The sequence below is a fragment of the Lutra lutra genome, chromosome 2 (assembly GCF_902655055.1).
Source record: "Lutra lutra chromosome 2, mLutLut1.2, whole genome shotgun sequence".
NCBI lineage: Eukaryota > Metazoa > Chordata > Mammalia > Carnivora > Mustelidae > Lutra > Lutra lutra.
This window is the reverse complement of record NC_062279.1, coordinates 138,617,589-138,643,728: the sequence shown is the minus strand read 5'-3', so window position 1 is coordinate 138,643,728 and position 26,140 is coordinate 138,617,589. Positions and strand designations below refer to the sequence as shown.

Sequence of the window (26,140 nt, the reverse complement as noted above, 5' to 3'; positions counted from 1 at the left end):
TCGGTGGGGAGGTGGGGGCTGGATCCTGCCAAGGCAGCTGTACAGTGGTGCCGACCCTAGGGGCTGCCTGACTACTACTACCTCTGCTCATCTCATTGGCTTAACCCAGACCATCATCCCCCCGAGATCTAGTCGTCATGTCCTTCATAGGCTGGGGTGATTCACCATGTCCATTTATGATCACGAGTGGGCAAAGGAACACCTAGAAAACCCATGCAAATCATCCAGATTCCACACATATTCATGTCACCATCATGTAAGGACAGCCCTACTCCCTCCTGATGTAGAATCACTTATCTCTGCACAAGCTGATCTCTTCTCACACCTCCTGGTTTCTGGACATAAAAAGCCAAAAAGGGTACTCTATCCAACCCATCACACATGGATCGTCTATTGGGAACATAATGGAATAGAAGTGTCTTTGAGTCAGTGAGAATCTGCGACTTGAAGGATGATATAAAATCCTTGCAGAGTATTGCCTGAGAGCTGCTGTCTCAGTGTCTTCAGCACACCATGACAACATATCCTCAGGGAAGAAGTTTCTGGGGAGCAGGGTATGTGATACCCTTCGATCCCATGGTTACAAGGCCTATTCCTGCCCCTCCTTTTCTTTAAAGATGATATCCTGACCGGACATAATGTTAGGTGGTGTCTCATCTCAGTAAACTGAACACTCCAACAGCCCTCGGTACTGATGATATTGGACGAGGCCATGCAGGTCTTTCTAGAATGGTTGGTCTGACCTGCCTCATAAAGCAAGGATGTATTCATCTATTGCTGACAGTGACATTCTGCTGTGGTGGTAGCTACACCCACTTTACTAAGTTGAAGCCCAGGAGGTGTCTAAGTCTGTAAATACAGATGACATGACCTTCCTTTAGAACCCCAGGGAGGCGGCATTTTGATTCTCCTACTGCAGCTTGCCACGTATGCCACAAGACACCTTTTCCCCATGGTGATCTCCAATACAGTAGCATCTACCCTGTGACCCAGAAAGCAGGGCTGTTGCCACTGTGATCTAGACTTGCTACAGAGCTCTTCCCTGCAGTGGGCCCTACTCAAAACGGCAGCCTTTTGCATCATCTGGTAAATGGATCAGAACACTATCCTTATATGTGAAATATTTGCTGCCTCCAGAACCCAGAAGGCTCACCAGGCATTGTGCTGACTCAGGCTCACAAACTGAGCCATGGATGATAGTTTTTTATTGGATGACTATCCTCCAGCCTCCGTGTTATCCATCCTTCATGTTGTCTAATGGTATAAACTTGAGTAGTGCTCTTACTGACTACCCAGTAATTTTGCCCCTAAGGATGGTCTCTTTTATTAACCTTCTCCCTAATTCTCTGCGGGTCAGATCCCCCTCCCCTAATAGCTAGCCATTCTCACCTTCATAGTCATAATGATAATTGTGATCCCCTAACTTTGGGCAATTAGGCACTACCACTCAGACACTATGTTGAGGTTCTTATTACCCATAACCATCAGCAAGCTAAACTTTCTAATAGTTTGTTTCTATTGTCACCAGAAGCCTACAGTTACTACTCAAATACTTAGCGGCCCTTGTGCCCCTCTCTTCATTACATGTCTTTATGGCTTTGTTAGATGGTTTGTCTGGTGGGCCTACTCCTATGAAACATAATCATCTGGTAGATTGTCCAACCAAAGATAATCCATTCCAGCATATCCACTTCCTTCAACTTTTAATCCTTTCTTCCACACTCTGTCACAATAATATGGTCGCACTTCAACCCTGCTCAGAATTAACCATTGCTTTTTCCATGCTTCTAGAAGCCATCCTGGTAGCGAGTTCGTACCATTTCCCAGGATCCCAAACAAGGTGTTAAATCCTATTAAGATAGCTCTTATCCACCAACCTAAGGACCCAATGTGGGTGCTATTAAATTCTCCCCTAGTTTATGATCTGACTCTTGATCTTCACCCTAATTCCTGTCTCATGTACTCCTCCAGCTCCTCCCAGTCCTTGCTGGCCAATTCTTGCAACTCCTTTGGGGTAGACTCTGTTCTTCTCCGCAGGCCCAGCACCTTTTCCTTAACCCGAATTATAGTTTTTTAATCCTAATTCAAGACCTAGTAGCCTGGAGGTAGGACAAGTCCTAAAGGAGGCACGTGTTGCCTGGAGAGATTCTGTACTGTCACCCAGCTTGGAGGCAGGGCAGGAGTATCTGCCCTTACCAGAGAGGGATGGGCTACAACTGCAGGCTCAGAAAGTTCAGGAGTTTGCAGAGTAAGCAGTATCTATTCAGATGCCTCTACCTCACTTATCAGGGTCCTGGGTTTCCCCAAAAAGTGCCCTGACTCCTGCGTAACAGACCTGCCTTGATTGGCAACTGTCTTTGACGTCTATCCATCCAGACTACTAAGTCCTGTGCTTGGGCCTCAGCTTTCTCAGCCATCCTGCTGCAAGTCATGAAAACTAGGTCCCGTGCATCCAGAGGCCACACCTGGTTTCCCACAGCCTGTTATTGCCCTCAGCTGTTCATTATGCTTCTATAGAGTAAGAATGGCCTAGCAATAGACATCCACCCCTTTTATCCTCACAGCTACAATTTTCTCCATCCTTCTCAAATGCCATCCAGTGCACTAACACATAGCTCTCCAGCCCAGCACCCCAATCCACCACCAGCACAAGGTGTACAACTGAAACCTGTGCCAGCAACTGCCTGTTCTCCACCTACCACTAGTGATGGGGTCTGGCCACATAACTCTGCATCTACCACATCATTAATCTCTGCTACCTATTTTGCACAGTAGAGGAGAAATGAAGCAGTTTATACAAAAATACTGGAAATTTCCAAAATAAGTTTAAAAACTTGAGAACAAGAAATTAAATATCCAAAGTATAGAAGTGAAATACTAGATTTATTCAAAGACAAATGCACAAATGCATCTGTGTAATAATACTGTCTCTGTCTCTGCGTCTCTGCAAACTAACTATTCAGTCACCTTTGTCTATACATTTAGGCATTAATAAAAGGTACTGCTCAGGACACACACTGTGAAGAAAAAAATGAATGAGTAATTGCTAAAACATACATATCATGACTACTTAAGATAACGTGGATATTTAATGAAAATTCAGCATTTAACATCTGATTCTCATCCTGTGGACTACAAGGAAAAATACAATAATTCATTTTACCCATTACCATCTTACAAAATCAGAGAGAATGAATATAAGCGGTGTTTTTTTTTTTTAATAAAAACAGCAATCTAATTTCAATCAAATATATTACCATTCTATTCTTTTATCCTGTGTATGTATCTAATTGGCATAACCTACTGATTACTGAAATCAGTAAAACTCCAATCCATGATGCTTCAATTGCTTGGAATCAATAAACACCTTATACTTGGAACTCATTTTTTCTTATGTTATAAGCCTGATTATCAGCTCCTATAAAAACGCTATGCCCCATTCCTTGCTCCCGGGAGTGCGTGACTAGTCTTTTGCACAAGGCTAAGTGACAGTACTTCTGAACATCCACATCCAATTCATCAAGCACACAGATTCTGGCTCATCTCGGACACAGTCACCCATGGGCAAGCAGCTCTCCTAGCTGTCCTGTTCCTCATAGTGAGCATAGCCACTGGCATAGGTCCTTCCTAAATTCAAATTAGTAAATAAATCTGATGACTCGGCATCTGAATCCTTTCCGACTTCATCTTCTTCCTCTTCATCATCCTCTGCTTCCTCTTCATCTTCCTCTTCATCATGGTAGCTGCTATCAGCATACTTATCAGAAGAAAGATTCTTCCAATAGGCATCATAACCAGAAGCTCCATCTCCCTCTTCACCTCCAGTCTGCCTGCCAAATTTCAGGGACCGTGCTGCAAAAGACAGACATGTACATGGATGGCACTTTGTTTTGATTCTTTACATCTTCACTTTCTTCTACAATATACAAAATTATATGAACCTGACTGGCTGCTTCTTATTCCCATTTTCCTAATTTCCTCACTTAATACTTAACTGGAAAAAAAGAAGACCTTAGTAAAACCATCAGTTCTAGCCTACTCAGAGCCTATATACATACCATATATAACATATAATAAAGACAACAGAGTCATTTCACTAAATCTAGAAAAAGCTGGAAAACAAAACAGCAGCACTCTCCAAACAATTCAAATAAGTCATGTTAAAAACTAAAATGCTCTTCATTTGATGGATTAAAATTTTATTTTCAAATTACAGAACTGTTGATTTCACATCATTACACTTTTCTCAAGAGAACCACTCTATAATTCTGGCATCCAACAAGACAAAGCCCTTCATTTCTTCTGCCTAAGTGGCAATATAGTTCAGTTCAAAAAAATCAGCAAAATCATCAGTCTCACCTCATTGTACTAAAATGTACTACATCTTTGATTAAACAAAAGTATTTTCAGATTATGGTTCCACTCTGCTATGTTTGGTAAAGAGTCAAATTCTCTTTAACAAAATTGTAAATTGCATGAGTACAAACATGTTTGTAGTAGTCTTACTCCTTCATAGAAAAGTTATATAAAAACCACAAAACAATTTCCTATAGTAGTGATATATGGCATAATAAGCATCACTGCTCAAATACTACACACCTACAAAAAGCTTCAGAATGAATTTCAACTTCCAAGCACTGAAGATTACCAGCACTCGAATATTAAAGATTTATAGCTACTCAATTATTCAACAAGGAAAGCTTCAGCAAAGGCAAAAAAAATCACTTTTTGGTCTTAAATTTCAGTATTCACTATGTCATTAACTGAGTCAAATGCCAAACATCAAAGTGAATGATGGTGTATTTCTTAAGTTAAATTGAGAAACTTCACCCACAAATTTTCCAAGGCTATAAAATTCCATTTGCTTAAGAGAACACATTCATCTTTTCAAATATGAAGAAGAGGCAAAAACAAAAATAGAAAGAGAAAAAAAAGAGATAAATCTTGTCTAAGCAAGAAAGCAAAATCATTCCATTGGTATTTTAAGAAGAGCCTTACTTGACATGCTGAGATCCTTAGTTTCCTGAGTTTCGTGTCCACATTTGGGGCAGGGAGGCTGTTTACCTTTTTCTTGCTTAAACACTTTGCTCCTTGTATGATCATCACAGAAACAAGCCTATAAAGAAGTAAAAATAAGCAAGTAAATAAATAATTCAAAAAAATATACAAAATTATCATTCAATATTTCCAGAAAACTTAAAGGCAGTTTTGTGAGGGTAGAGATTAAGACTTTTATTGGGAATGGTCACACTCCTGATTTAAATTTCTTAAGGGAAATGGTCTTTTCCAGAACTCTCTGAACTATGACCTAACATAAAGCAGAAATTATACACAGGGTATGACAGCGTAGGCACATTGATCCATTCATAAATACATGTGCATTCACAAAGCCCCTGATGACATAATGGTGAATAGCCTATCCACCCTCACAGATATATAACCTAACTGCGGACACAGACAAGTGGAAAGGTAATTGCAAGACACTGCTCACTGAGAGAGAAGTGCAGGGGAGGGGCACTAAACTGGATATGGGATTCAGGAAAGGCTTCTTGGAAAACATGATGTGTTGGCTGAGAGCTGAAGGAGAACACGGGTACAGTAGGGTAAGGTAAGCAAAACTGGAAGAGGGATGGATCTAAGGCAGAAGAAATAGCATAGATAACATCTGAAAGTCATTTGGTCAAACTAGGGTAGATTTGAGAGAGAAAGGAAAGATAGGGTTAGGACCAGAAGAACCAGAGAAATGTTTCTGACAGGAAGTGAATGGGCTGCCCCTGTTTAGTGATCCTTGACAAACAGAAATGCTGGAGACAAAATCTAAGGAAATAGACCATTATGGAAATCTTCCTTTCACTCAAACTCTCCTATAAGCAAGTGAATTTTGATGTTAGTTAAAATACATTCTCAACACTTTGGTCGGAATATTCTCCATAAACATAAGGTGTAAAAACACTGAGCCAAGATTCAGGAGACATGTGCATTAGAGTCTACTCTATGATAAGCCAACTGGATGACCTTAGGAAAGTCACTCAGCTTTCTCAACTCATTTTCACAATCTTCAAAATAAAAGAAGTAAACTACATAATGTTTAAAGACCCTTGTTAGATTAATTATAGCTATAAATAATCCAAGGTGGAAGAGTACTGGGATTAAAAACAAAATCTAAAAATAACAGACAAGTATACCTTACAACGAAGACAGGAATGTTGACCAAGTCGATTGCATGAAACACCTATGGGCAAAAATACATAATGTCCAGATTCAACCTTGGAACGAAAACACTATTTTCCACAGATTTATACTTGATGTACTTAGCTCAATTATTAACATTTTTTTTTTTTTGCCTCATAATATAACCCAGAGGACATACAAAATGAGATGGAATCCCCAACCAGAAGGAAGGAAACAAAGTACACACACACAGCATTATTTCACTAGTATGGCACTAATTATTCTCCAACCTCCTTCCATTTCTCCAATCTAGGAGATGGCAAACTTCATTAATTATATTTAAACGAATGAAATGGTGAGACATCCTTTTTTCCATGACACTGGCTGAAATTCTTCCCTTTATCAAATAATGCTTAAATCTTAAAAAGAGAGGCATCTGGGTGATTCAGTCGGTTAAGCGTCTGCCTTTGGCTCAGGTCATGATCTGGGGGTCTTGGGATGGAAGCCTCACATCAAGCTCCCTGCTCAGTGGGAAGCCTCTTCTCCCTTTGCCCCACCCCTTGATCCTGCTCTAAGTAAGTAAAAATCTTTAAAAAAACAAATCTTAAAAAAAGTAATTTTCTCTATTAATATATAATCTGATGACACAGGCTATTACCATTTTCTACATAACTTCTGATAAGGGAATAGAATACTTCAGATAGAAAGGGTGGCTATGAAGAGAAAATAATGTTCAAGTGGGCAGGAAACGATGGGAAAAATCCCAAAATATTTTATTTCTATTTTAGTCAGTAAACCATGTTAATTTTGGTCATTACCTATAATTACTGAGGAAAAACCTAAACTTAAGTGCAAATACATTAGAAAAGCCAGAATGTCTGGCTCATATTGACTGTGTCAGAAATGGAAGAAAAAATAAGTACCAGAGATACAGAAGGAGAAAATAAACTAAGCCTTACCCTAATAAAGCCTGAATATAAAATTCACTTAGAGGTCTTGAAAAAACAAAGAGAAAAACAAATAAAAGGAAGCCTGTCTTTGTAATGTAAATATCTGAGCAGATGTTTCTAATTTGGGAATTCTCTTACTTAATTTTCCCTGGTTCATGGGTAGCCTTTTTTTTTTTTTAAAGATTTTATTTATTTATTTGACAGAGAAAGATCACAAGTAGGCAGAGAGGCAGGCAGAGAGAGAGGAGGAAGCAGGCTCCCTGCTGAGCAGAGAGCCTGATGCGGGGCTCGATCCCAGGATCCTGAGATCATGACCTGAGCTGAAGGCAGAGGCTTAACCCACTGAGCCACCCAGGTGCCCCCATGGGTAGCCTTTTTAATGTGCACAGGCAAGTATTTTTTTTAAACTCAAGAATGATGCTCTCAATTATGTGTATTATCATTGCTTCTGCCCAAGTATCCCGCTTTCTTCCACAGTAATGCCAATAATTCAGTTGGATATGTATTATTTGTCCTATGTGTTAATAATAAAAGTTAAAAATTAAAAAAGTCAGAAAAAGTTTAAAAGTTTAAAAGAAAAAGTTAAAAGTAAAAAGTTAAAAAAATAAAAGTTAAAAATAACAAAAAAATTAAAAATAAAAAACTAAGCGCTTACTATAGTTGACCCTTGAACATGGGTTTGAACTGCTTATATGTAGATGTTTTTCAATAAATACAGTGCAGTGCTTTAAATGTATCTTCTCTGCCTTATGATTTCTTTAGTAACATTTTACTTTCTCTAGCTTACTTTAGCCTAAAAATATATTACATAATACATACAAAATATATGTTAATCAACTATTTATGTTCTCAGTAAGGCTTCTGGCCAACAGTAGGCTATTAGGAGTTAAGTTTTTGGAGGGTCAGAAGTTATATGCAGGCTGTCAATTGCGCAGAGTTGGTGCTCCTAACCTTCATACTGTCCAAGGGTTAACTGTATTACATATATATAAGTATAACAAATTACTCCAATAATAACCGTATTAGTTCATTCAGTCTGTAAGGACAAAAATCTGAAATCTCAATCATTTCCACCTGAAGATATGCCCAGGGAATTTTTTGGTTCCTTCTTCATTCAGTTAAAAAAAATAACCAAAATGTTATATATCTCTTCTAAATACATAGCTAGAACACATACTGAAAGTACAAAGCTCCCAACCCAATGTCCCACTGTACACCAGGCATTTCTTTTTTTTTCTTGTAAGATTTATTTATTTGACAGAGAGAGAGAGAGAGAGAAAAGCAAGCATACAAGTAAGCAGAGCAGCAGGCAGAGGAAGAGGGAGAAACAGGCTCCCCAGTGAGCAGAGGCCTGACCTGAGGCTCAACCCTGGACCCTGGGATATGACCTGAGCCAAAGGCACTTAACCAACTGAGCCACCAAGGAGCCCCAGGCATTTCTGATACTGAAACTTTTCCTAACTCCACTACTTAAGGCTTTGACATGCCACAAAGACATGATCCCAAGAAATCAGTTGTTGCTTATCTTACCTCATCTCTACTTCTGGGAACTCAAACAAAAATAGAACATGGCCCTGCCATTCTTCTTTCCCTAATTACCTCAAGCCAAACACACAGGCACTCCAGTTCACTGCCCAGTTCTTTCTCTCCCCAAGAGTTACAATCCTGAACATATGTAAACACGATGCATTTCACTCAGATTCTAAAATGGTTTGAGTTTCCTAGTTTTAAACTGGGGAATGGTTTCCATTTTAAATCTATTTCTATGTCTTCAGATTATTTTAAAAGAGAGCAGGCTGGGATGCATCAAAGCCTGCTGATAACAAGCCATTTTATATCAGAAGTCCTGGAGCCATTTTAATCATTAAAAAAAAAAAAAAATACAGGCAGAGTCAACACATTTGTTTTGTTTTTTTTTCTCAAAACATCCTTCCCACTGATATTGCAGGTAAATAAGTATTTCAAAGAATTTCTATATCGCCCAATTCCTAAGTAAGGTCAATCCTATAAATGAGATATGACCGAGTAAGGGGGTGGAAATAAGCTATATCTTTGGGGCCTATGGAGATGGTTAGGAAAATATTTCAGAAAAAACAAGCAGTGAACGGCAACTGGCAAAGAAAGAATGGCAAGAAAAAAATAAAGCAATGAAGTAAAAAGGTAAAGATAAGTTACAGTAAACCAAAGACACCTGGGAACCTGCAATGAGCATGACCTTAATACAGATATCAAAGACATGATGACAGATTTATCTTAATCTTGTCAACTATTTATTTTTCCTTTGTCTTTTACTGAATCACTAAAACTTCCTGATGAAATTATAGCCTTATCACTCACAGTTGCCTGTCTTTGGGGCCACATGCTACAAAATATTCAAAGCTCTTCAAATCCCAAATAAAGTAATTCAATTTTTATATTGCACATTTTGCAGAAGCCTAAGAATGGCTCAAAAATGCTATTTATTTTGAGATGTTCTTTAACCTTTAAGAGTTTCTATAGGAATACTGTAAGAATTACATACATATGCATTTATATATACATGTATAAACTGATAAACTATCAACTTTATAGGAGAATATAGAGATTAGCATTTCGTATCAAAACAAAAACCAAATTCAAGGAAGTGAGTGTCTGGAGAACTTCAGCCTTTCCTATAATGATATCTACTGTTTAATAAGGAAGGGCTTTCTAAGTAAAAGTACCATAATAACACTTTATATGGAATTGCATTTTAATTAACTCTTTGAAAAAGAAATTAGCATCTTCCTTTAATATATAAGGAAATTCAGCTTTAGAAAGATTTGGTGATTTGCCCAAAATCACATAACCAGGAAGTAGAATTTAAGTAATGTTTTGATTCTAAATCTTGAGCTTTGAGAATCAAAAATAATGCAGAAATAAAATGTAATCTATCCATAAAGGTAATCCCATTGATATTACCCAATCAGTAACACTGGTTCTCAAACTGGAAGATACGTGACAATTATGTGTGTGGGTAAAATACATATATGCCTGTACCTATCATAGACTTCAAACAGAGAATCACCAGGGATGAGGCCCGGGGTACCTAAATTTAAAAAAAAAAAACCTCCACAGACGTTTCTGATGCATACTCTTGTCTAACAACCACTGGAACCAACTGGCAGGAACAAACTAGGAGTAGTGTCACATACCACTTACTTCAAGGCATTTGGAAATGGCAGGGGGCGGGGGGGGGGGGGGCGGCGGTCGGTGGAGGCAGGTAGAGGTGGGAGTGGTTATAATAACTTGGGAAGTGAAAATGGTATTCAGTACTCAGGACCAGGAAGGCTACAAGCTCTATAGTGCCTGATCAATCCCATGTAACAAAGAACTGACCCAACCAAAATGCCAATGGCATCCCTATTGAAAAAAACAAAAGTATGTGGTTCTGAATTTTATTTATTTATTTATTGGTTCTGAATTTTTTTTAGTAACAGAAAATAGATATTAAGTTGAATTATAGTCCACAAGAGGCTGCATGAAAAACTAGATCCTTTTTTGAGTCTAACACTTAATACTATTAAGAATCCTGGGTATAAAGGACATCTAATTTATAAAAACTTACATTTGAATGTTTCTGCCTCTAAAACCTGGCAGCTGGCTTGATGTTCAAATTGATCATCTTCACAGAGAAAGTTATGACAAAAAGAACAACTGAATATTCTGCCTCCTGTTGGATTAAAAAATAAAACCCACAAGTGAAACATGATAAATTTCAATTTAAAGAAGACATAAATACCAATTTAAAGAAGTCAAGCAATTTACTTCAGAATTACACCAAAATGACAGAGTAGTTTTTGCTCTGGTAAAGGCTACAATGAAAACTGCCAAATTGAACCATAAAAAAGTGGACTCCACAATCCCCTGGCTACTCATATAAAAAGAGGATCCAGAATGTTTCAAAGTCAACCTTTACTTATAGTAAAGTTCATTGCTTGTATGTAATCACTCACCGTGGTCCCAGACACCTCGCTCACACTCCACACACTCAGCATCAGTAAGAGGACAGGCACAGGCATGTGTGCTGAGACATTTCCTACCGTGGCAAACCCAAGCTTCACAGAAGTCACATATTGCACCCTGTAACCAAGGAACACAAAAAATTAATCTCTGTCACGTGCCTGGCTGCAACCATTGTTTAGCCAGGCAAACAATGGCAACCATCAAAATTGTATACATTTAGCAATTTATCAACCCTTAGTGATAGTGGGTGGCTTCATTAAAGAAAAAATTTTGCTTAAACCAAAATTAAAGAGGGTTCTCTGAAAATCAAACTACTTCACCAACAGCTATTTACAATATAAAAAACTTGGCTATAAATCAAAAGAATAAGAAGCAAGGAGGGGGAACTATACATTTAGCCCTAATACTAATCATTAAAGTAAGTCACAGAGCTAAAAGTGTTGCCTTCTAACTGAATTCTAATTCGAATGGTGTCCAGAGTCCACATTTAAGCATTCTTATCTATCACAATTATAGTAACTGAACTGAATTTTTTCAATTAGAAATATTTCTTAACTTCTAACTGAACATAATAATAAAAAAAAGGTACAAACTTGCAGTCACATATTAAATAAGTTATGGGGGGGGCACCTGGGTGGCTCAGTGGTTAAGCCTCTGCCTTCAGCTCAGGTCATGATCTCAGGGTCCTGGGATGGAGTCCCACATAGGGCTCTCTGCTCTGCAGGGAGCCTGCTTCCTCCTCTCTCTCTCTCTCTCTGCTTGCCTCTCTGCCCACTTGTGATCTCTTTCTGTCAAATAAATAAAATCTTTAAAAAAAAAAACCTTTAAAAATAAGTTATGGGGGGGCGCCTGGGTGGCTCAGTGGGTTAAGCCTCTGCCTTCAGCTCAGGTCATGATCTCAGGGTCCTGGGATCGAGCCCCGCATCGGGCTCTCTGCTCAGCAGGGAGCCTGCTTCTCCCTCTCTATCTGCCTGCCTCTCTGCCTACTTCTGCCTATTTGTGATTTCTCTGTCAAATAAATAAATAATCTTTAAAAAAAAAAAAAGTTATGGGGATGTAGTGTACGGCATGGTGACTGCAGTCAATAATACTTTATTTCTTTGAAAGTTGCTAAGACAGTTGATCTTAAAAGTTTTCATCACCAGAAAAAAATTATAACCATGTGAGCTGATAGATGTTAACTAGACTTACTGTGGCAATCATTTTGCAATATATACAAACATCAAATCATTATGTTATGCACCTGTGTGATACTGATTTATAATAAATATATATTCCATCTTCTAAAAAAATAAGTATTTTTCATTTAAGAAAATTCCTTCCTGAATCATTTATAAAATAATTCACATAGCTTTTTTAGAATAACTGAGAAAAAATAGTAAACTTCTGTCAGCATCTTTTTTCTGTTCAGGGTACTTGTGCTTTGAATCATTACATTTCTTTGTGGAAAAAAATTAAAATAATTATACAGAATTAGGGAATTTGGATGGCTCAGTTGGTTAAGCAAGTATCTTCAGCTAAGGTCATGATCCTGGAGTCCAGGATCAGCAGGGAGGGAGTCTGCTTCTCCCTCTGACCTTCCCCCCTCTCATGATCTCTCTCTCTCTCTCATTCTCTCTTTCAAATAAAACCTTAAAAAAAAAAAAAAAAACAGAGAGAGAAAGAGAATTAAATAGGGTAAGACTCTCCAATTCTACATCAAGATAACACAATGACATCTATAGAATATTAACTGCTAGAAAGAATATTAAGAAAATGGGACTAGGGATGCCTGAGAGGCTCAGACGGTTAAGCATCTGCCTTCGGCTCAGATCATGATCCCAGGGTCCTGGGATGGAGTCCCGCATCAGGCAGCCTGCTTCTCCCTCTGCCTGCCATTCCCCCACTTGTGTGCGCTCGCTTGTGCTCTCTCTCTCTGACAAATAAAATCTTTAAAAAAAAAAAAAAAGAAAGAAAGAAAAAGAAAATGGGACTAGATGGTCTTTCCTTTATAGGTGACAAATAGGGGCCCAAGTCTTAAGTCCAAATCCCAGAGCTACATTATAGTGGAGCTGGGATTTAAACCAATGTTCTGAATTTCAACTCAATGTTCTAGTATTCAAGATTCTCTGTAACAGAAGTAGTAAAGAACAAATAGGAAGGATGTTTTTTGAGCTATAAAAATGGATTATCACTGTGGAGAGTAAATCCTCAAATACATCTCTTGGACCATCCAGGTTCTAGCAACAAAAAGATGATGACACACTAAACTGAGTAATCCGGGAGAGTTTACAAGAGATGATTTACAAAGGACGGAGAAGGGCTTAGAAAAAACATAAGGGATGATCCAGACAACCCCTGAGCCTGAAACAAGGGGAGAGGAGGGAGTTACCAGAACCTTGAAAAGAGAGCAGTGTGGAGAATATTACCTGGCCATACAGAGAGAAACCGTGGCCAATCCACATCCAAACAAGGATAACAGTGTCGAGAGAGCTTGAAGAATGAACACCCAGACTGTACTGTCCTCCCAACTACAGGTGTCTTACCAGGGCCTCCACTGGCTGAACCCAAAGGGAAGCCAGAGGGTAAGAAAGACACTGACCAGTCCATACACACAGGTCAGTTCCCAGGGCAAAGCAGGGTATAAAAGAGGGAAGAGAGAGGGAATTTTGACAGACAAAGAGAAGATTCCCAGAAAATCACTTTTCTAGAATTCACAGCTAATGGTAACTGAGTCTACTGAAATGTTTTATATAAGACATCATTCACATTCAATTCAATTCACAACTTAGTGAATTTTTTAAAAAGCATTTGATAAATCTGGACATAAGCACGCTACCAAAGAAGATTACGTTGATTTATGAATAAAGATAATACTGACAACCTATATTTTAAAATGAAGAGAAATTCACAAGATACTGATGAATAAGTCTAGTTTCTTGCTTCTGTAAGATATCCACATGCGAAATAGATCATATAAAGGTGTGCTTCATGATGGAAAATGTTCTTCGGAAGTTACTATAAATAAAATATCTGCTTGACATAGAAGTACTATTACTTTTCTCATGGAATGAAATTTGGACCCAAGCATAAAAATCACACAACAGTGGGGCGCCAGGGTGGCACAGTCATTTAAGCGTCCGACTCTTGGTTTTGGCTCCGGTTGTGATCTCGGGGTCATGAGAAATGGCCCCACACTGGACTCCTTACTCAGTGTGAAGTCTGCTTGGGTTTCTCTCTCCTCTGCACCCCCTCCTCTCTCAAATAAGTACGTTTTTTAAAAAAATAAATAAGCCACACAACAGAATACAGTAAAATTGGTTTAAGAGCTATTTGTTAGTGAAAAAGAGAGCAAAATGCATCACACAACTCTTTTTATTACAGCATACCTCATTTTATTGTGCTCCATTTTACTGCTCTTCACAGCTAGTGTATTTTTTATATATTGAAGGTATGTGGCTACCCTGCACCATCAGGGCCATTTTTCCAATAGCATTTGCTCACTTTATGTCTCTGTATTACATTTCAGTAATTCTCACAATATTTGGAACTTTTTTATTATTATTATATTTGTTATGGTGATCTGTGATCAGTGATCTTTGATATTAATATTGTAATTGCTTTGGAACACCACAAACTGTGCCCATGTAAGACAGCAAACTTTTAATCAGTAAGTGTTTTCTGTATTGTGACTGTTCTACTGACCAGCTGTTCGCCCACCTCTCTTCCTCTCCTTGGGCCTCCCTATTCCCTGAGACACAACAATACTGACATTAAGCCAATTAAAACCCTACAATAGCCTCTAAGTGTTCAAGTGAGAGAGTCATATGTTTCTCACTTTTATTTATTTTTTTAAAAAGATTCTTTTTATTTATTTGACAGACAGAGATCACGAGTAGGCAGAGAGGCAGGCAGAGAAATAGAGAGAGGGAAGCAGGCTCCCTGCTGAGCAGAGAGCCTGATGTGGGGCTCAATCCCAGGACCCCAGGATCATGACCTGAGTTGAAGGCAGAGGTTTTAATCCACTGAGCCACCCAGGCACTGTTTCTCACTTTTTTTTTTTTTAAGATTTTATTTATTTATTTGACAGAGATCACAAGTAGGCAGAGAGGCAGGCAGAGAGAGGGGGAGAAGCAGGCTCCCTGCTGAGCAGAGAGCCCGATGCGGGGCTCCATCCCAGGACCCCGAGATCATGACCTGAGCCAAAGGCAGAGGCTTAACCCACTGAGCCACCCAGGCGCTCCTTTCACTTTTAAATCTAAAGCTAGGGGGCACCTGGGTGGCTCAGTGGGTTGAGCCTCTGCCTTTGGATCAGGTCATGATCTCGGTGTCCTGAGATCAAGCCTGGCGTGAGACTTTGCTCAGCAGGAGCCTGCTTCCCCCCCCCCTGCCTACTTGTGATCTTTCTCTCTCTGTCAAATAAATAAATGAAATCTAAAAAACAAAAAGAAAAAATCTAAAGCTAGAAATGATTAAGCTTCATGAGGAAGGCAGGTTGAAAGCTGAGACAGGCCAAAAGTAAGCCTCTCATGCCATACTCAGTGAAGCTGTGAATATAAAAGAAAAAAAAAAAAAAAGCTCTTGAAGAAAACTAACAGTGCTACTCCAGTGAACACATGAATGATAAAAAGACAAAACAGACTTATTGCTAATATGAGAAAGTCTGAGTGATCTGGATAGAAGATCAATCAGCCACAACACTCTAATAAGCCAAAGCCTAATCCAGAGCAAGGCCCTAACTCTCTCCAATTCTATGAGGACTGTGGGAGGTGAAGAAGCTCCAGAAGAAAAGTCTGAGCTAGGAGATTAGTTCATGAGGCTTGCGGAAAGAAGCCGTCTCTATAACATCAAAATGCAAAGTGAAGCAACAAGTGCTAACACAGGAGCTACAGCAAATAATCCAGAAGACCCAGCTAAGATCACTAACGCAGGTGCTTACACTAAGCCACAGATTTTAAATGTTTACAAAATAGCCTGAAATTTGAAGATGCTATCTAGGACTTTCATATCTAGAGAAGTCAATGCCTGGCTTCAAAGCTTCAAAGGACAGGCTGACTCTCCTGTTAGGGACTAACAGAGCTGGTCATTGTTGAAGCTAATGCTAACTTACTCTGAAAAATGCTGGGGCCCCTAAGAATTATGCTAAATCTACTTTCTCTGTGCTCAATAAATGGAACAAGAAAGTCCGGGTGACAGCACATCTATTTACAACACAGTTTACTGAATGCTTTAAGCCCACTGGTGAGACCTACTGCTCAGAAAAAGTATTCCTTTCAAAATATTTCACTGGCAATGCAGCTGGTACTCAAGAGCTCTGATGGGGAGGTACAATGAAATCGATGTTGTTTTCATGTCTGCTAACACAACATCCATTCTGCAATCCCTGGATCAAAAGTCCTTCTTTGTAGAGGGCACGGATTGCATGGAGCACTGGGTGTGGTGCAAAAATAATGAATACTGTTATGCTGAAAAAAATAAAAAAATTAAAAAAAAAAAAAAAAGTCCTTCTGACTTTCAAGTCTTTTTATTTAGAAATATATTTCATAAGGTTACAGCTGCCAGAGATAGTGATTCATCTAATGGACCTGGGCAAAGTAAACTGAAAACCTGGAAAGGATTCAGGATCCTAGATGCCTTTAAGAACATTACTGATTCATGGTAACAGATCAAAATATCAACATTAACAGCATATAGAAGAATTGATTCCAACTGTCATGGATAACTTTAAGGGGTTCGAGATTTCAGTGGAGAAAGTAACTGCAGATGTGGTGGAAATACCAAGAGAATAAAAAGTGGAGCCTGAAGACAGGACTGGATTGCTGCAATTTCATGACAGAACAGATGAGGAGTTGCTTCTTATGAATGAACAAAGAAAGTGATTTCTTGAGATGGAATCTACTCCTGGTAAAGACACTGTGAAGACTATTGAAATGACAACCTAGGATTGAGTCTGTTATGTAAACTTGGTTTATAAAGCACCAGCAGGGTTTGAGAGGACTAACTTCCAATTTTGAAAAAAGTTTTCCTATGGGTAAAATGCTATCAAACAGCATTGCGTGCTATGGAGAAATTGTTATTTTTTAAGAAACTGCAACAGCCACTCCAACCTTTAGTAACCATCACCCTGATCAGTGGCCAATAACATCGAGGGAAGACTCCACCAGCAAAAGATTACGACTCACTGAAAGATCAGATAATGGTTAGCATTTTATTGCAATATTTTTTAATTAAGGCATTTAAAATGTTTCTTTAGATTAATGCATGAAGTAGACTGCAGTATAGTAAATACTGTAAACATAACCTTTATATGTACTGGGAAACCGAAAAATTAATTTTTACTTATTCTATTGCAATATCTGCTTTATTACAACTGTTTAGAACCAATACACAGTATCTCTGAGGTATGTCTGTATTTAAAACAATGAATTTCCTTAGAAAATTGTACATGTAATGAGGAAATTATGTTTAAGTCTACATTAAATATGTATTCTTTTTTGAAATGTAAAGCTATAAAAAAAAAACCCACTAATAGTAGGGTTCTTTTGAAAGTAGGATGCTTTTTAACCAAAAGCTTGAACCTTGGGGCACCTGTGTGGCTCAGTCGTTAAGCATCTTCCTTCCACTCAGGTCATGATCCCAGGGGGTCCTGGGATGGAGCCCTACAACGGGCTCCCTGCTCAGCAGGAAGCCTACTTCTCCCTCTCCCACACCCCCTGCTTGTGTTCCCTCTCTTGATATCTCTATCAAATAAATAAATAAGTAAAATCTTAAAAAATAAAAAAGGAGAAAAAGCTTGAACCTTGCTTAAGCAGGGCTTTTAGTACAGTAAATGACAGTCTATGAGGTCTGATTAAGATACCTTAGAAAGGTACCACTGACAAATGAATCAAGTCAACTTTAAATGTTTCCATTTCTTGTCCGTTTTCCAATAAGAAAAGGAAGCAATCAAAAGTAAGTGGATAATATAGGCAAATCATTGACAGTCTATGAGGTCTGATTAAGATACCTTAGAAAGGTACCACTGACAAATGAATCAAGTCAACTTTAAATAAGTTTCCATTTCTTGTCCGTTTTCCAATAAGAAAAGGAAGCAATCAAAAGTAAGTGGATAATATAGGCAAATCATTCAAAGAATATGCCATAGGTAAACCAGAAAATTCCAGATTGACTGAATCAAGGACAAAACAGTACTATTTAGAAAAAATAATCATTGCTCAGACAGATTTTTCTTATCCTTAGAAACCTGCTTGTCTAAGAGATGAAGACAAGAACTTACCACCATAGCAAGGCCAGTACTGTACACACCAGCATGCTTTATGACACAGTCTGAAGACTTCATCATGCATTTTGTTTTCCCTAGTAAAGACACAAATTTGCATTATCAGTCTTGCAGAGAGAAGTACATGTAAGTACTCACTAATGCCGCTTTTTATCTAGCCTCAATTCCTATAGAAGTAACTTGAAAATGGATAGAAATCAGTTTACTGCTCATGTTACTTAAAAAAAAAAAAATCAGTGTAACTGAGATCTCCCCTGATCTTTTAAGAGTAGAAATTTATAAGTATATCTATAAAAATGTATTACACATAAAATTATATGCTAATTATTTGTACTCAGATCAGAAACTCCAAGTTAATAGTTTGTAACCTAACAATCATTAAAGCAGTTTAAAATCTTGTGAATTTTCAGATGAATTATACAGATTTTTAAAAGCTATGCTTTAAAATGAATTTCACAGTTTGTAACTCACAATAAAAACAGCCTGGTTTAAAATTATTGTTTATTTCTTTCCACAGAACATCTCAAACCAAACCAAACCATACCATGATTATGCAACTTACCTAATTCATTTTTTAAGTTTATCCATATGTAAAAATTTACAAATATAGTCCCCAAATAAACATTCTTCCAAAAGAATTTTGAAATAGTGCCCAAATGAGCAGGAAAAAAACCAGGAATACAGTGACAGAGCTAAAAATCAGACTACAGCCACAAAAGCTCTGAGCTAGCAGCAAATAACCAACACAAAACACTATCAGGAAGTTCATTCATCATATACTATGTCAAAATTAATGGTGACATATTAATCACCCATCTCAGACTCTGCAAAGTAGAACACGAAACACACAGAAGATGCACAATTTTCCATTATCTTGACTATGTGAGGAACGAAGCTAGGATATAGGAAATGGGAAGAGAGACTGGAAATGACAGACAGCAGCTACCCAACTGTTCCACGTCTAAGTACAAGAATCAGTAAGTAGGAAATAAATCCATGTACATAGCACTATATAATTCAAGCCCAGATAACAATGAAAACATGGGATGCTCCCAGCAAGAACTCAATCTCCATAATCTATTTTCTCATTCTTTTTTTCTTTTCTTTTTTAAGATTTCACTTATTTGAGAGAGAGAGAGCATGTGCACAGGAGCGCACAAGCTGAGGGAGGGGCAAAGGGAGAAGGAAAAGCAAATCACCTTCCCCATTGGCAGGGAGCCCAAGGTAGGGCTGGATCCCAGGACCCTAGATCATGACCTGAGCTGCAAGTCACCAGACACTTAACTGACTGAGCCACCCAGGAGCCCCTCTATTTTCTCATTCTATATTCGTCTTTTATAAAATAAGGATATAAAAACTGTCAGTCAAGTAGTCTCTCTAGGCCAGTTTTGGGTTTTTTTTTTGTTTTTTTGTTTTTTAAGTAGGCTCCACACTGGGCCTGCTTAATGCCAGGCTTGAACTCACGACCCTGAGAGCAAGACCTGAGCTGATAAACCCCAAAAGATGTCCTCTTTGGAAACTTAAGCTACACTAGAAATATTCAGGGATATAGTCCTAAACTCTACTAAATTTTCTGTGATGTTTTTATACAAAACACATTTATGTGAGTATATCCCAAATTGTGTTCCCTTTGAAACTATCATCCTATAACCAAAGGAAGTATTTGTTCAAATAAAAGTTTGGGGAGTAAATCTGGTGTGAACAAAACTAATTAGGTTTCTTTACTGGAGGTCTTCAGAACCTTTAACATATAAGTATGTAACAGAAATCTCCCAGATAGAAAGGCAGGGATGAGCTAAGCAGCATTTCTCAAATGTATGCATTCTTTAAAGAAAAACCTATTAAGGGCACCTGCATGACTCAGTTGGTTAAGTGTATGACTTGATTTCGGCTCATGCCCTGATCTCACGGTTCCAAGATGGAGCCCTGCATCAGGCTCTGAACTGGGTGTGCAGCATGCTTGGGAGGGATTCTCTCTCTCCTTCTCCCTTTGCCCGCCCCTCTGTCTCTCTCTCTCAAAAAGGAAAGAAAAGGAAAGGAAAGGAAAGGAAAGGAAAGGAAAGGAAAGGAAAGGAAAGGGAAAGGAAGGGATAGGAAAGGAAAGGAAAGGGATAGGAAAAGAAAAGCAAAGCAAAAAGACAAGACAAGAAACAATAAGCCAAGAAAGAATTACCTATTAATAGCTCAAGTATTCTGTGGAAGACTATTTGGGAAACGCCAATCTTGTTATTCTATGAACTACCATTTAGTTTTACCATTTAGTTTACTTTAATCATTTACTCCGAATGAATACCTGGGAGCTGAATATGTAGCTTTTGGGAAAACATATGAAGAAACTCAAGAATAATATGGTAAGAGTCAAACAGAAAAAAACTAGCACCAGTAAATGTGGAATAAATTTATTCTCAGTGGTCTAAGATACTGTGGGCAATATCAAAACTTAGGAGTCGGGGCGCCTGGGTGGCTCAGTGGGTTAAGCCACTGCCTTCGGCTCAGGTCATGATCTCAGGGTCCTGGGATCGAGTCCCGCATCGGGCTCTCTGCTCATCGGAGAACCTGCTTCCTCCTCTCTCTCTCTCTCTCTCTGCCTGCCTCTCTGCCTACTTGTGATCTCTCTCTGTGAAATAAATAAATAAAATCTTTAAAAAAAAAAAAAAAAAAAAAAACTTAGGAGTCAAAACTTAGAAAAGTATACAAACAGATATCAACAAGACAAAGTTAGTATAACTAAAAATTCAGGTGACCAAATGTTATTAGTAGAAATCTGATCTTTTAATGTTTACAACATGGTAGTAACCTACATCCAAACTGTACCATTATTATTTTTCAACCTTACATCAAGGAGACAAAATCAAAGCTTGATACACCAAATAACAATTTGTTGTTTCATTAATGATAAGGTCTAACAGTATTATAAAAACTGATAAATCCACACGCTCAAACTGATTAACTGCAAAACAAATGGCTGATAAAAGGCTTAAGTCCTCAGTTATCATATACTTACCACACTGTGCACAAATTGGTAACTTCTGTACAGAATTGCAAAAATAGCAAAACGCTCTATTCTTCTGCCGCCTTGTCATATGAAATAAAATTTTAAAATATAGTCAATATCAGATAAAAGGTTAGAGGATCTATATTATTATATACAGATAGAAAAAGAAATAAATATTTACCTCTGACACTTGTCACACTCCTGTAAAATATAAAAACATAACAATTTTCTACTGGTTGAAAATGCAAATTTACTTTCATTATAAAGAATACCATTTTTCATGTTAAAATTTGAGTAACACTTCACCAAAGCCTCCAACTTCATCCACATACACAAATATATATACATACTTTACTAACAAAGGTATGTTCCTGGACATACTTTCTTTAGTAACACCAAGAAAAGAGTGGCATTTCCAAATAGGCTATATAAATACAGCAATGGTTTGGTTTTTTGTTGTATTTTGTTGTTGCTGTTGCTTTTTAATCAGACAAATATTACAGAATAGACATAAGAAATAGTAGAGAACACAGTATGATGAAGCTCACAGAAAATCTAGAATCTTAAAACATGGTACTAAAAGTTTTCAACAGTCTGGTCCCTAACCACTTTCAAACCTTGGTGGCCTATTCTCTTTAGCTTCAAGTCACTATCTGTCAGCCATTCATGAAATAGGTCTTGCGCTTTTTCCAGGCCTTACTATTATACTTTTCCTTGAAAAGTCTATCTTTACCATCTTTCCCTGTTGAAAATTCTGATGATGAACCTACCTCCTCTATGAACTGTACCCCATCCATGCACATGCACTAAAGTTTATCCTTATTTTACCCAAATGTCCCTGTCTTGTGTATTTATTACAACACTTACCAAACTCTAGCCTTCATCATGTGTATTTACACATGTGAGTCAATTCTTCTGTCTGTCCCATACCCCTCTCTAGTCATCTCTAGAAATGACCCTGAAGGGAGTCTCTACCACCTGTCCTATCTGTGTTATGTAAACCTGGTCCCTCCCACCCCCAATGCCAGTCATAAACGTTTGCCCTGGGATGGGCACCTCCCAAGTCCAATCTAACAGTTCTTTCCCTCTGTGACAACACTCTGGGAGGTGAGACACACAAGCTACCACTACCTCAAACCCAAACCAATGGGGTAAGACAATCTGAGAAAATGGAACTAATAAGGAAAAAGAAACACAAGCAAAAGATGGAACTACAAGGCTGTTCATGCTCCAGGCATCCCTTAGCCCCAGTTACATCCTTGCCCTGCCCAACAACATATTAGTTGATAAACTCTATTTCTTCCTGAAGTTACTTAAGTTGGATTTGTAACTTATAAACAAATATTAAGTAATACACAAAATGACTGACCTATGAACTTGTCAAAACAAGGACTGTATAACCCACAGTGCCTAAAATACTACCTGGCACAAAGTAGATGCAAAAGAAACATTTGGGGATTTAAATCTTATTAAGCATTTCATATGATCCTTAGATGAAACAAAAGGAGAAGAAAGAGGAGTAGCAGGAACAGAAAAAGTAGAGAGGACTGGAAATAGGGAAATATGGGACAAGTCAGAGAAACATGGACCAAAAAAAAAAAAAAAAAAAAGAAAGAAAGAAAAGAAAAGAAAAGGGTTATAATCACATGATAATCTTACTTTTTTATACTTTGACCAACCAAGCCCAGAAATGATCAGGACTAACACACTGAGCATAGCAAAGAAGATAATAGGACAGTTAGCCAACAGAGATGTCAAGAAAAGTGAAAAGTTTAGAAAAGAAATCAAATGAGTTAAGAACTGCTAAAAGAACTAATGAAAAGGTTCCAACTAATAGGACAAAATATGCATATAAGGTTAGAGAAGTTGGAAATCATCACACAATCCCTAGTATGCATTCTTGTTTCATATCTATTCGTCACTAACAGCAGCCAAGGTAATACGCTAGGTTTATAAATAACATAAAATCAAACAAAATCATTGCTACTCAGTATTACTGAAAACAATGGGCATGCCTCTAACACAGATTCAAAATTCAATAAAATATATGCGGCAACACTGTATTCACTAAAATTTTATTCAAGCATTTTTCAGATAAGTATTATATAGTTTTTCAACCACCAATAGGTATCCAAAAAAGCTGTTACCATTGATGCATTGCATGGATGTTTAGCTAAATCTATGGTGCTTCTTGATGCTCTGAGCTGTTTTTCCCGTTCCCGGCGGTTCTCTGCCTTCTTCCTCGCACCAGTCTTTTTTTTAGGCATTTCACCCCTCTTTCTACACAAGAGAACAGAGAAGATATAATTGCCAGGTTGCATTTGCTATTTTAAATTAACTAAGAAATAGCAGAATGAAGTGTTTCTACTCATTAAATTTTAAACTCAAACCTAGCACTTTGACTGGTAAGCACATTTTAAGCCTTTATGAAATATTAAATATACATTATCCCAAATAAAATAGATGATTTTTAAAATAAGGCACTTATTTGCACTACAATTCTAAAGAATGTAAACATCAAGAAAATTTATATCCTAGAAGCCAAATGTTTTCTTTTCCCACCAAGAAAAAAGAAAAAGTTTCTCTCATGTTAAGTATTCTTTAAAAAATTACTCTGTATATTGCCTAGGTGAGGTGGCTGGCTACTGAGATCAAGTCCCCATCCCCTCCCATTCCACCCTAGGGTGCCATTGTCAGCAGGGAGTCTGCTTGAGGATTCTCTCTCCCTCTGCCCCTCCCCCTCCTCATGCTCCCACACTTGCTTGCTGCCGGATAAGTAAATCTTAAAAAAATAATAAAAAATAAAAATTACTACATTTTAAAAACTTAAGCATATAACTTTAATAAGAAATATTTAAAACTGTATTATTTACTCAGTTTACATCATTTTTTTGAGCTATACATTCAACTTCCTAAGATTAGAAGTATAACAAGTCTTATTTCTCCTGTATAATAACTCAACAAAACATCTAACAAGTCAAGTCAAATGACAACATTAACTACAAAGCCAAATCTCTCTAAAAAGATATTAAAGGTATTATAGTTGCTTTGACTCTGGAAGCTGTCCCTCTCTCTACATGTAACTGAGCATATAATTTTAACAGAGTTCTATTTATGTTCAGGAGTATGTATTATAAATGAGTATGTATGTAAAGTCCTGTATAAATAAGGCCTTTCAAACTGGCTTTCATATTTCCTTACTTAGTTGAAAGAACTACCACATTTAGAAAAATATGATTTTTACTAAATAACACATTTTTACTTGACCATTCATCCAATCTGCACACTACAACTTCCCTGAGGATTTCAGCCCTGTCTTTCTTGACAATGTTTATCTCCACACCCTGCCTGGCACATATTAAGCAGTCAGTAAATGAAGAGACACATGAATAGATGGGTCTATGTACTTGCTTCAAAATATGAATCTCAAGTTTCTTCATAGTCTTCAAAATACATGTTTTTTAAGTATTTTCTAAGATTGATTCTCAAAAATCAACTGTAGAAATTCCTAAAAAATACAGAATTACACATCTAGGCCTTGTTCAAGATCTACAAATTCTAAACTTCCAAGGACTGGATTAAGTTTCACTGGTGACTACGACACAATCTCCCTGAAGGCACAAACATTCTCTTCAAAGAAACCAAAACACGTCCATGATACATGGAGAGATTTCTAAGAAATCACACTTTGATAACACATTTCTCATTTAAAAGGCCCTATTACAATAGGGTGAAGTCGTGCACCAGCTTGCTCATTTTACTAAGTTTTCCTAGTTGGCTTTCCGAGTAAAAGCCAAGTGGTGGGAAGAGGAGACTTAAAAATATAGACAAATCAGGCCAGGAAGTTTAGTAGGTGGTCAGCCAAGTAACTCCACGCCCACGAGATCACCCTTTCAGTATTTAAAATTTCAAAAATCTACAGGGTGAAAAAAAATTGTGTAGTCCCCTGCCAAAGGAACTTGGAAAGCAATCACGGGGTGATCATTCCCGTGGGGATTTTTGCGTCCCCAGGGGTGAAAAGGCTCAGGCTGAGCCTCGATTTTTTTTTTTCTCCAATTTGTTTTTGGAAAGTTAAAAGAGTAATTCTTTTTCTCGTCTTATATAGGTTTAAGCCCTTCCCTAATAACGCTTCGACTTAAGACGTGACCTGCGTCACCTAATGAGGAAAAAGGCACAGGGTCAGCGCAGCTTTGGAGGAAAAGCCTGCAATCGGAGGACCCAGCGGGGTGATGGGGGCGTCCAGAGGCGACGGCGGAGGTGCCACGCGGTTCGGGGAACTGACAACCATCACCCGCCCGCGGGACGCCCTCCCTCACGCGCGGTCCGGGCCGACCTCGCTCACCCTTGCGGGGAGGCCGGGCTCACTCCGGGGACAGAGGGGCAGGGAACAGCGTGAGACCAGCCCGCGGCAGCAACAACTCCAACTTGCGGGCCGCGACTCCAGGGAAGAAGCTACTAAAACCGAAGGAGGGTAGACAGAGCCAATTTCCGACACTAGGAGCCGGACCGGATGTCCTCTTACGCCAGCAGCGTCTTTACGCCGGCGCGTCGGCAGGGAAGGGCCCGCCCACTTCTATTTGCTCCGCCCCGGTTCCGCCCACTCCCGCGGGGGGCGGGGCTCCCAATCCTGGATGGGGGATTTGACCCAGCAGGAAGAGGCTACCTGAATAAACATGAAAAAAGGAAGAGGAAGACAGGGCACGGGAAAGCTCAGGAAATTTTATTTTTTCAGAAAAGGAGAAATCTAAAGGAAGAGGGAAATGAATTCACATGCATTGACTG

General features: G+C 38.3%; 1 protein-coding gene across 2 annotated transcripts; it reads right to left on the bottom strand.

The window, feature by feature from the left end:
• Positions 1 to 2,864: 2,864 nt before the first annotated feature.
• Positions 2,865 to 25,885, bottom strand: ZNF330 (zinc finger protein 330). Of its 2 annotated transcripts, XM_047718516.1 has the most exons (10): positions 25,701 to 25,884; positions 23,506 to 23,638; positions 21,540 to 21,559; positions 21,368 to 21,438; positions 18,361 to 18,440; positions 11,096 to 11,222; positions 10,708 to 10,812; positions 6,186 to 6,232; positions 4,999 to 5,116; positions 2,865 to 3,852 (listed from the first exon to the last, which is right to left on the bottom strand). In XM_047718516.1, exons 2-10 carry the CDS (start codon positions 23,623 to 23,625, stop codon positions 3,578 to 3,580), a joined length of 963 nt encoding a protein of 320 aa, XP_047574472.1. In that variant the 5' UTR covers positions 23,626 to 23,638; positions 25,701 to 25,884; the 3' UTR covers positions 2,865 to 3,577. The 2 variants fall into 2 exon arrangements, with proteins under 2 accessions (XP_047574472.1, XP_047574473.1); XM_047718517.1 differs by lacking the exon at positions 21,540 to 21,559 and having other exon boundaries at positions 25,701 to 25,885.
• Between the last annotated feature and the right edge of the window lie 255 nt (positions 25,886 to 26,140).

Excerpts from the sequence above, each read along its gene's own strand:
- ZNF330 (XM_047718516.1), bottom strand. The coding sequence starts at position 23,625 with ATGCCTAAAAAAAAGACTGGTGCGAGGAAGAAGGCAGAGAACCGCCGG. Across the intron at positions 18,441-21,367 it reads ACCAATTTGTGCACAGTGTG|GGAAAACAAAATGCATGATG; the intron begins GTAAGTATATGA and ends TGTCTTTACTAG. Across the intron at positions 10,813-11,095 it reads GCGAGGTGTCTGGGACCACG|GAGGCAGAATATTCAGTTGT; the intron begins GTGAGTGATTAC and ends TTAATCCAACAG.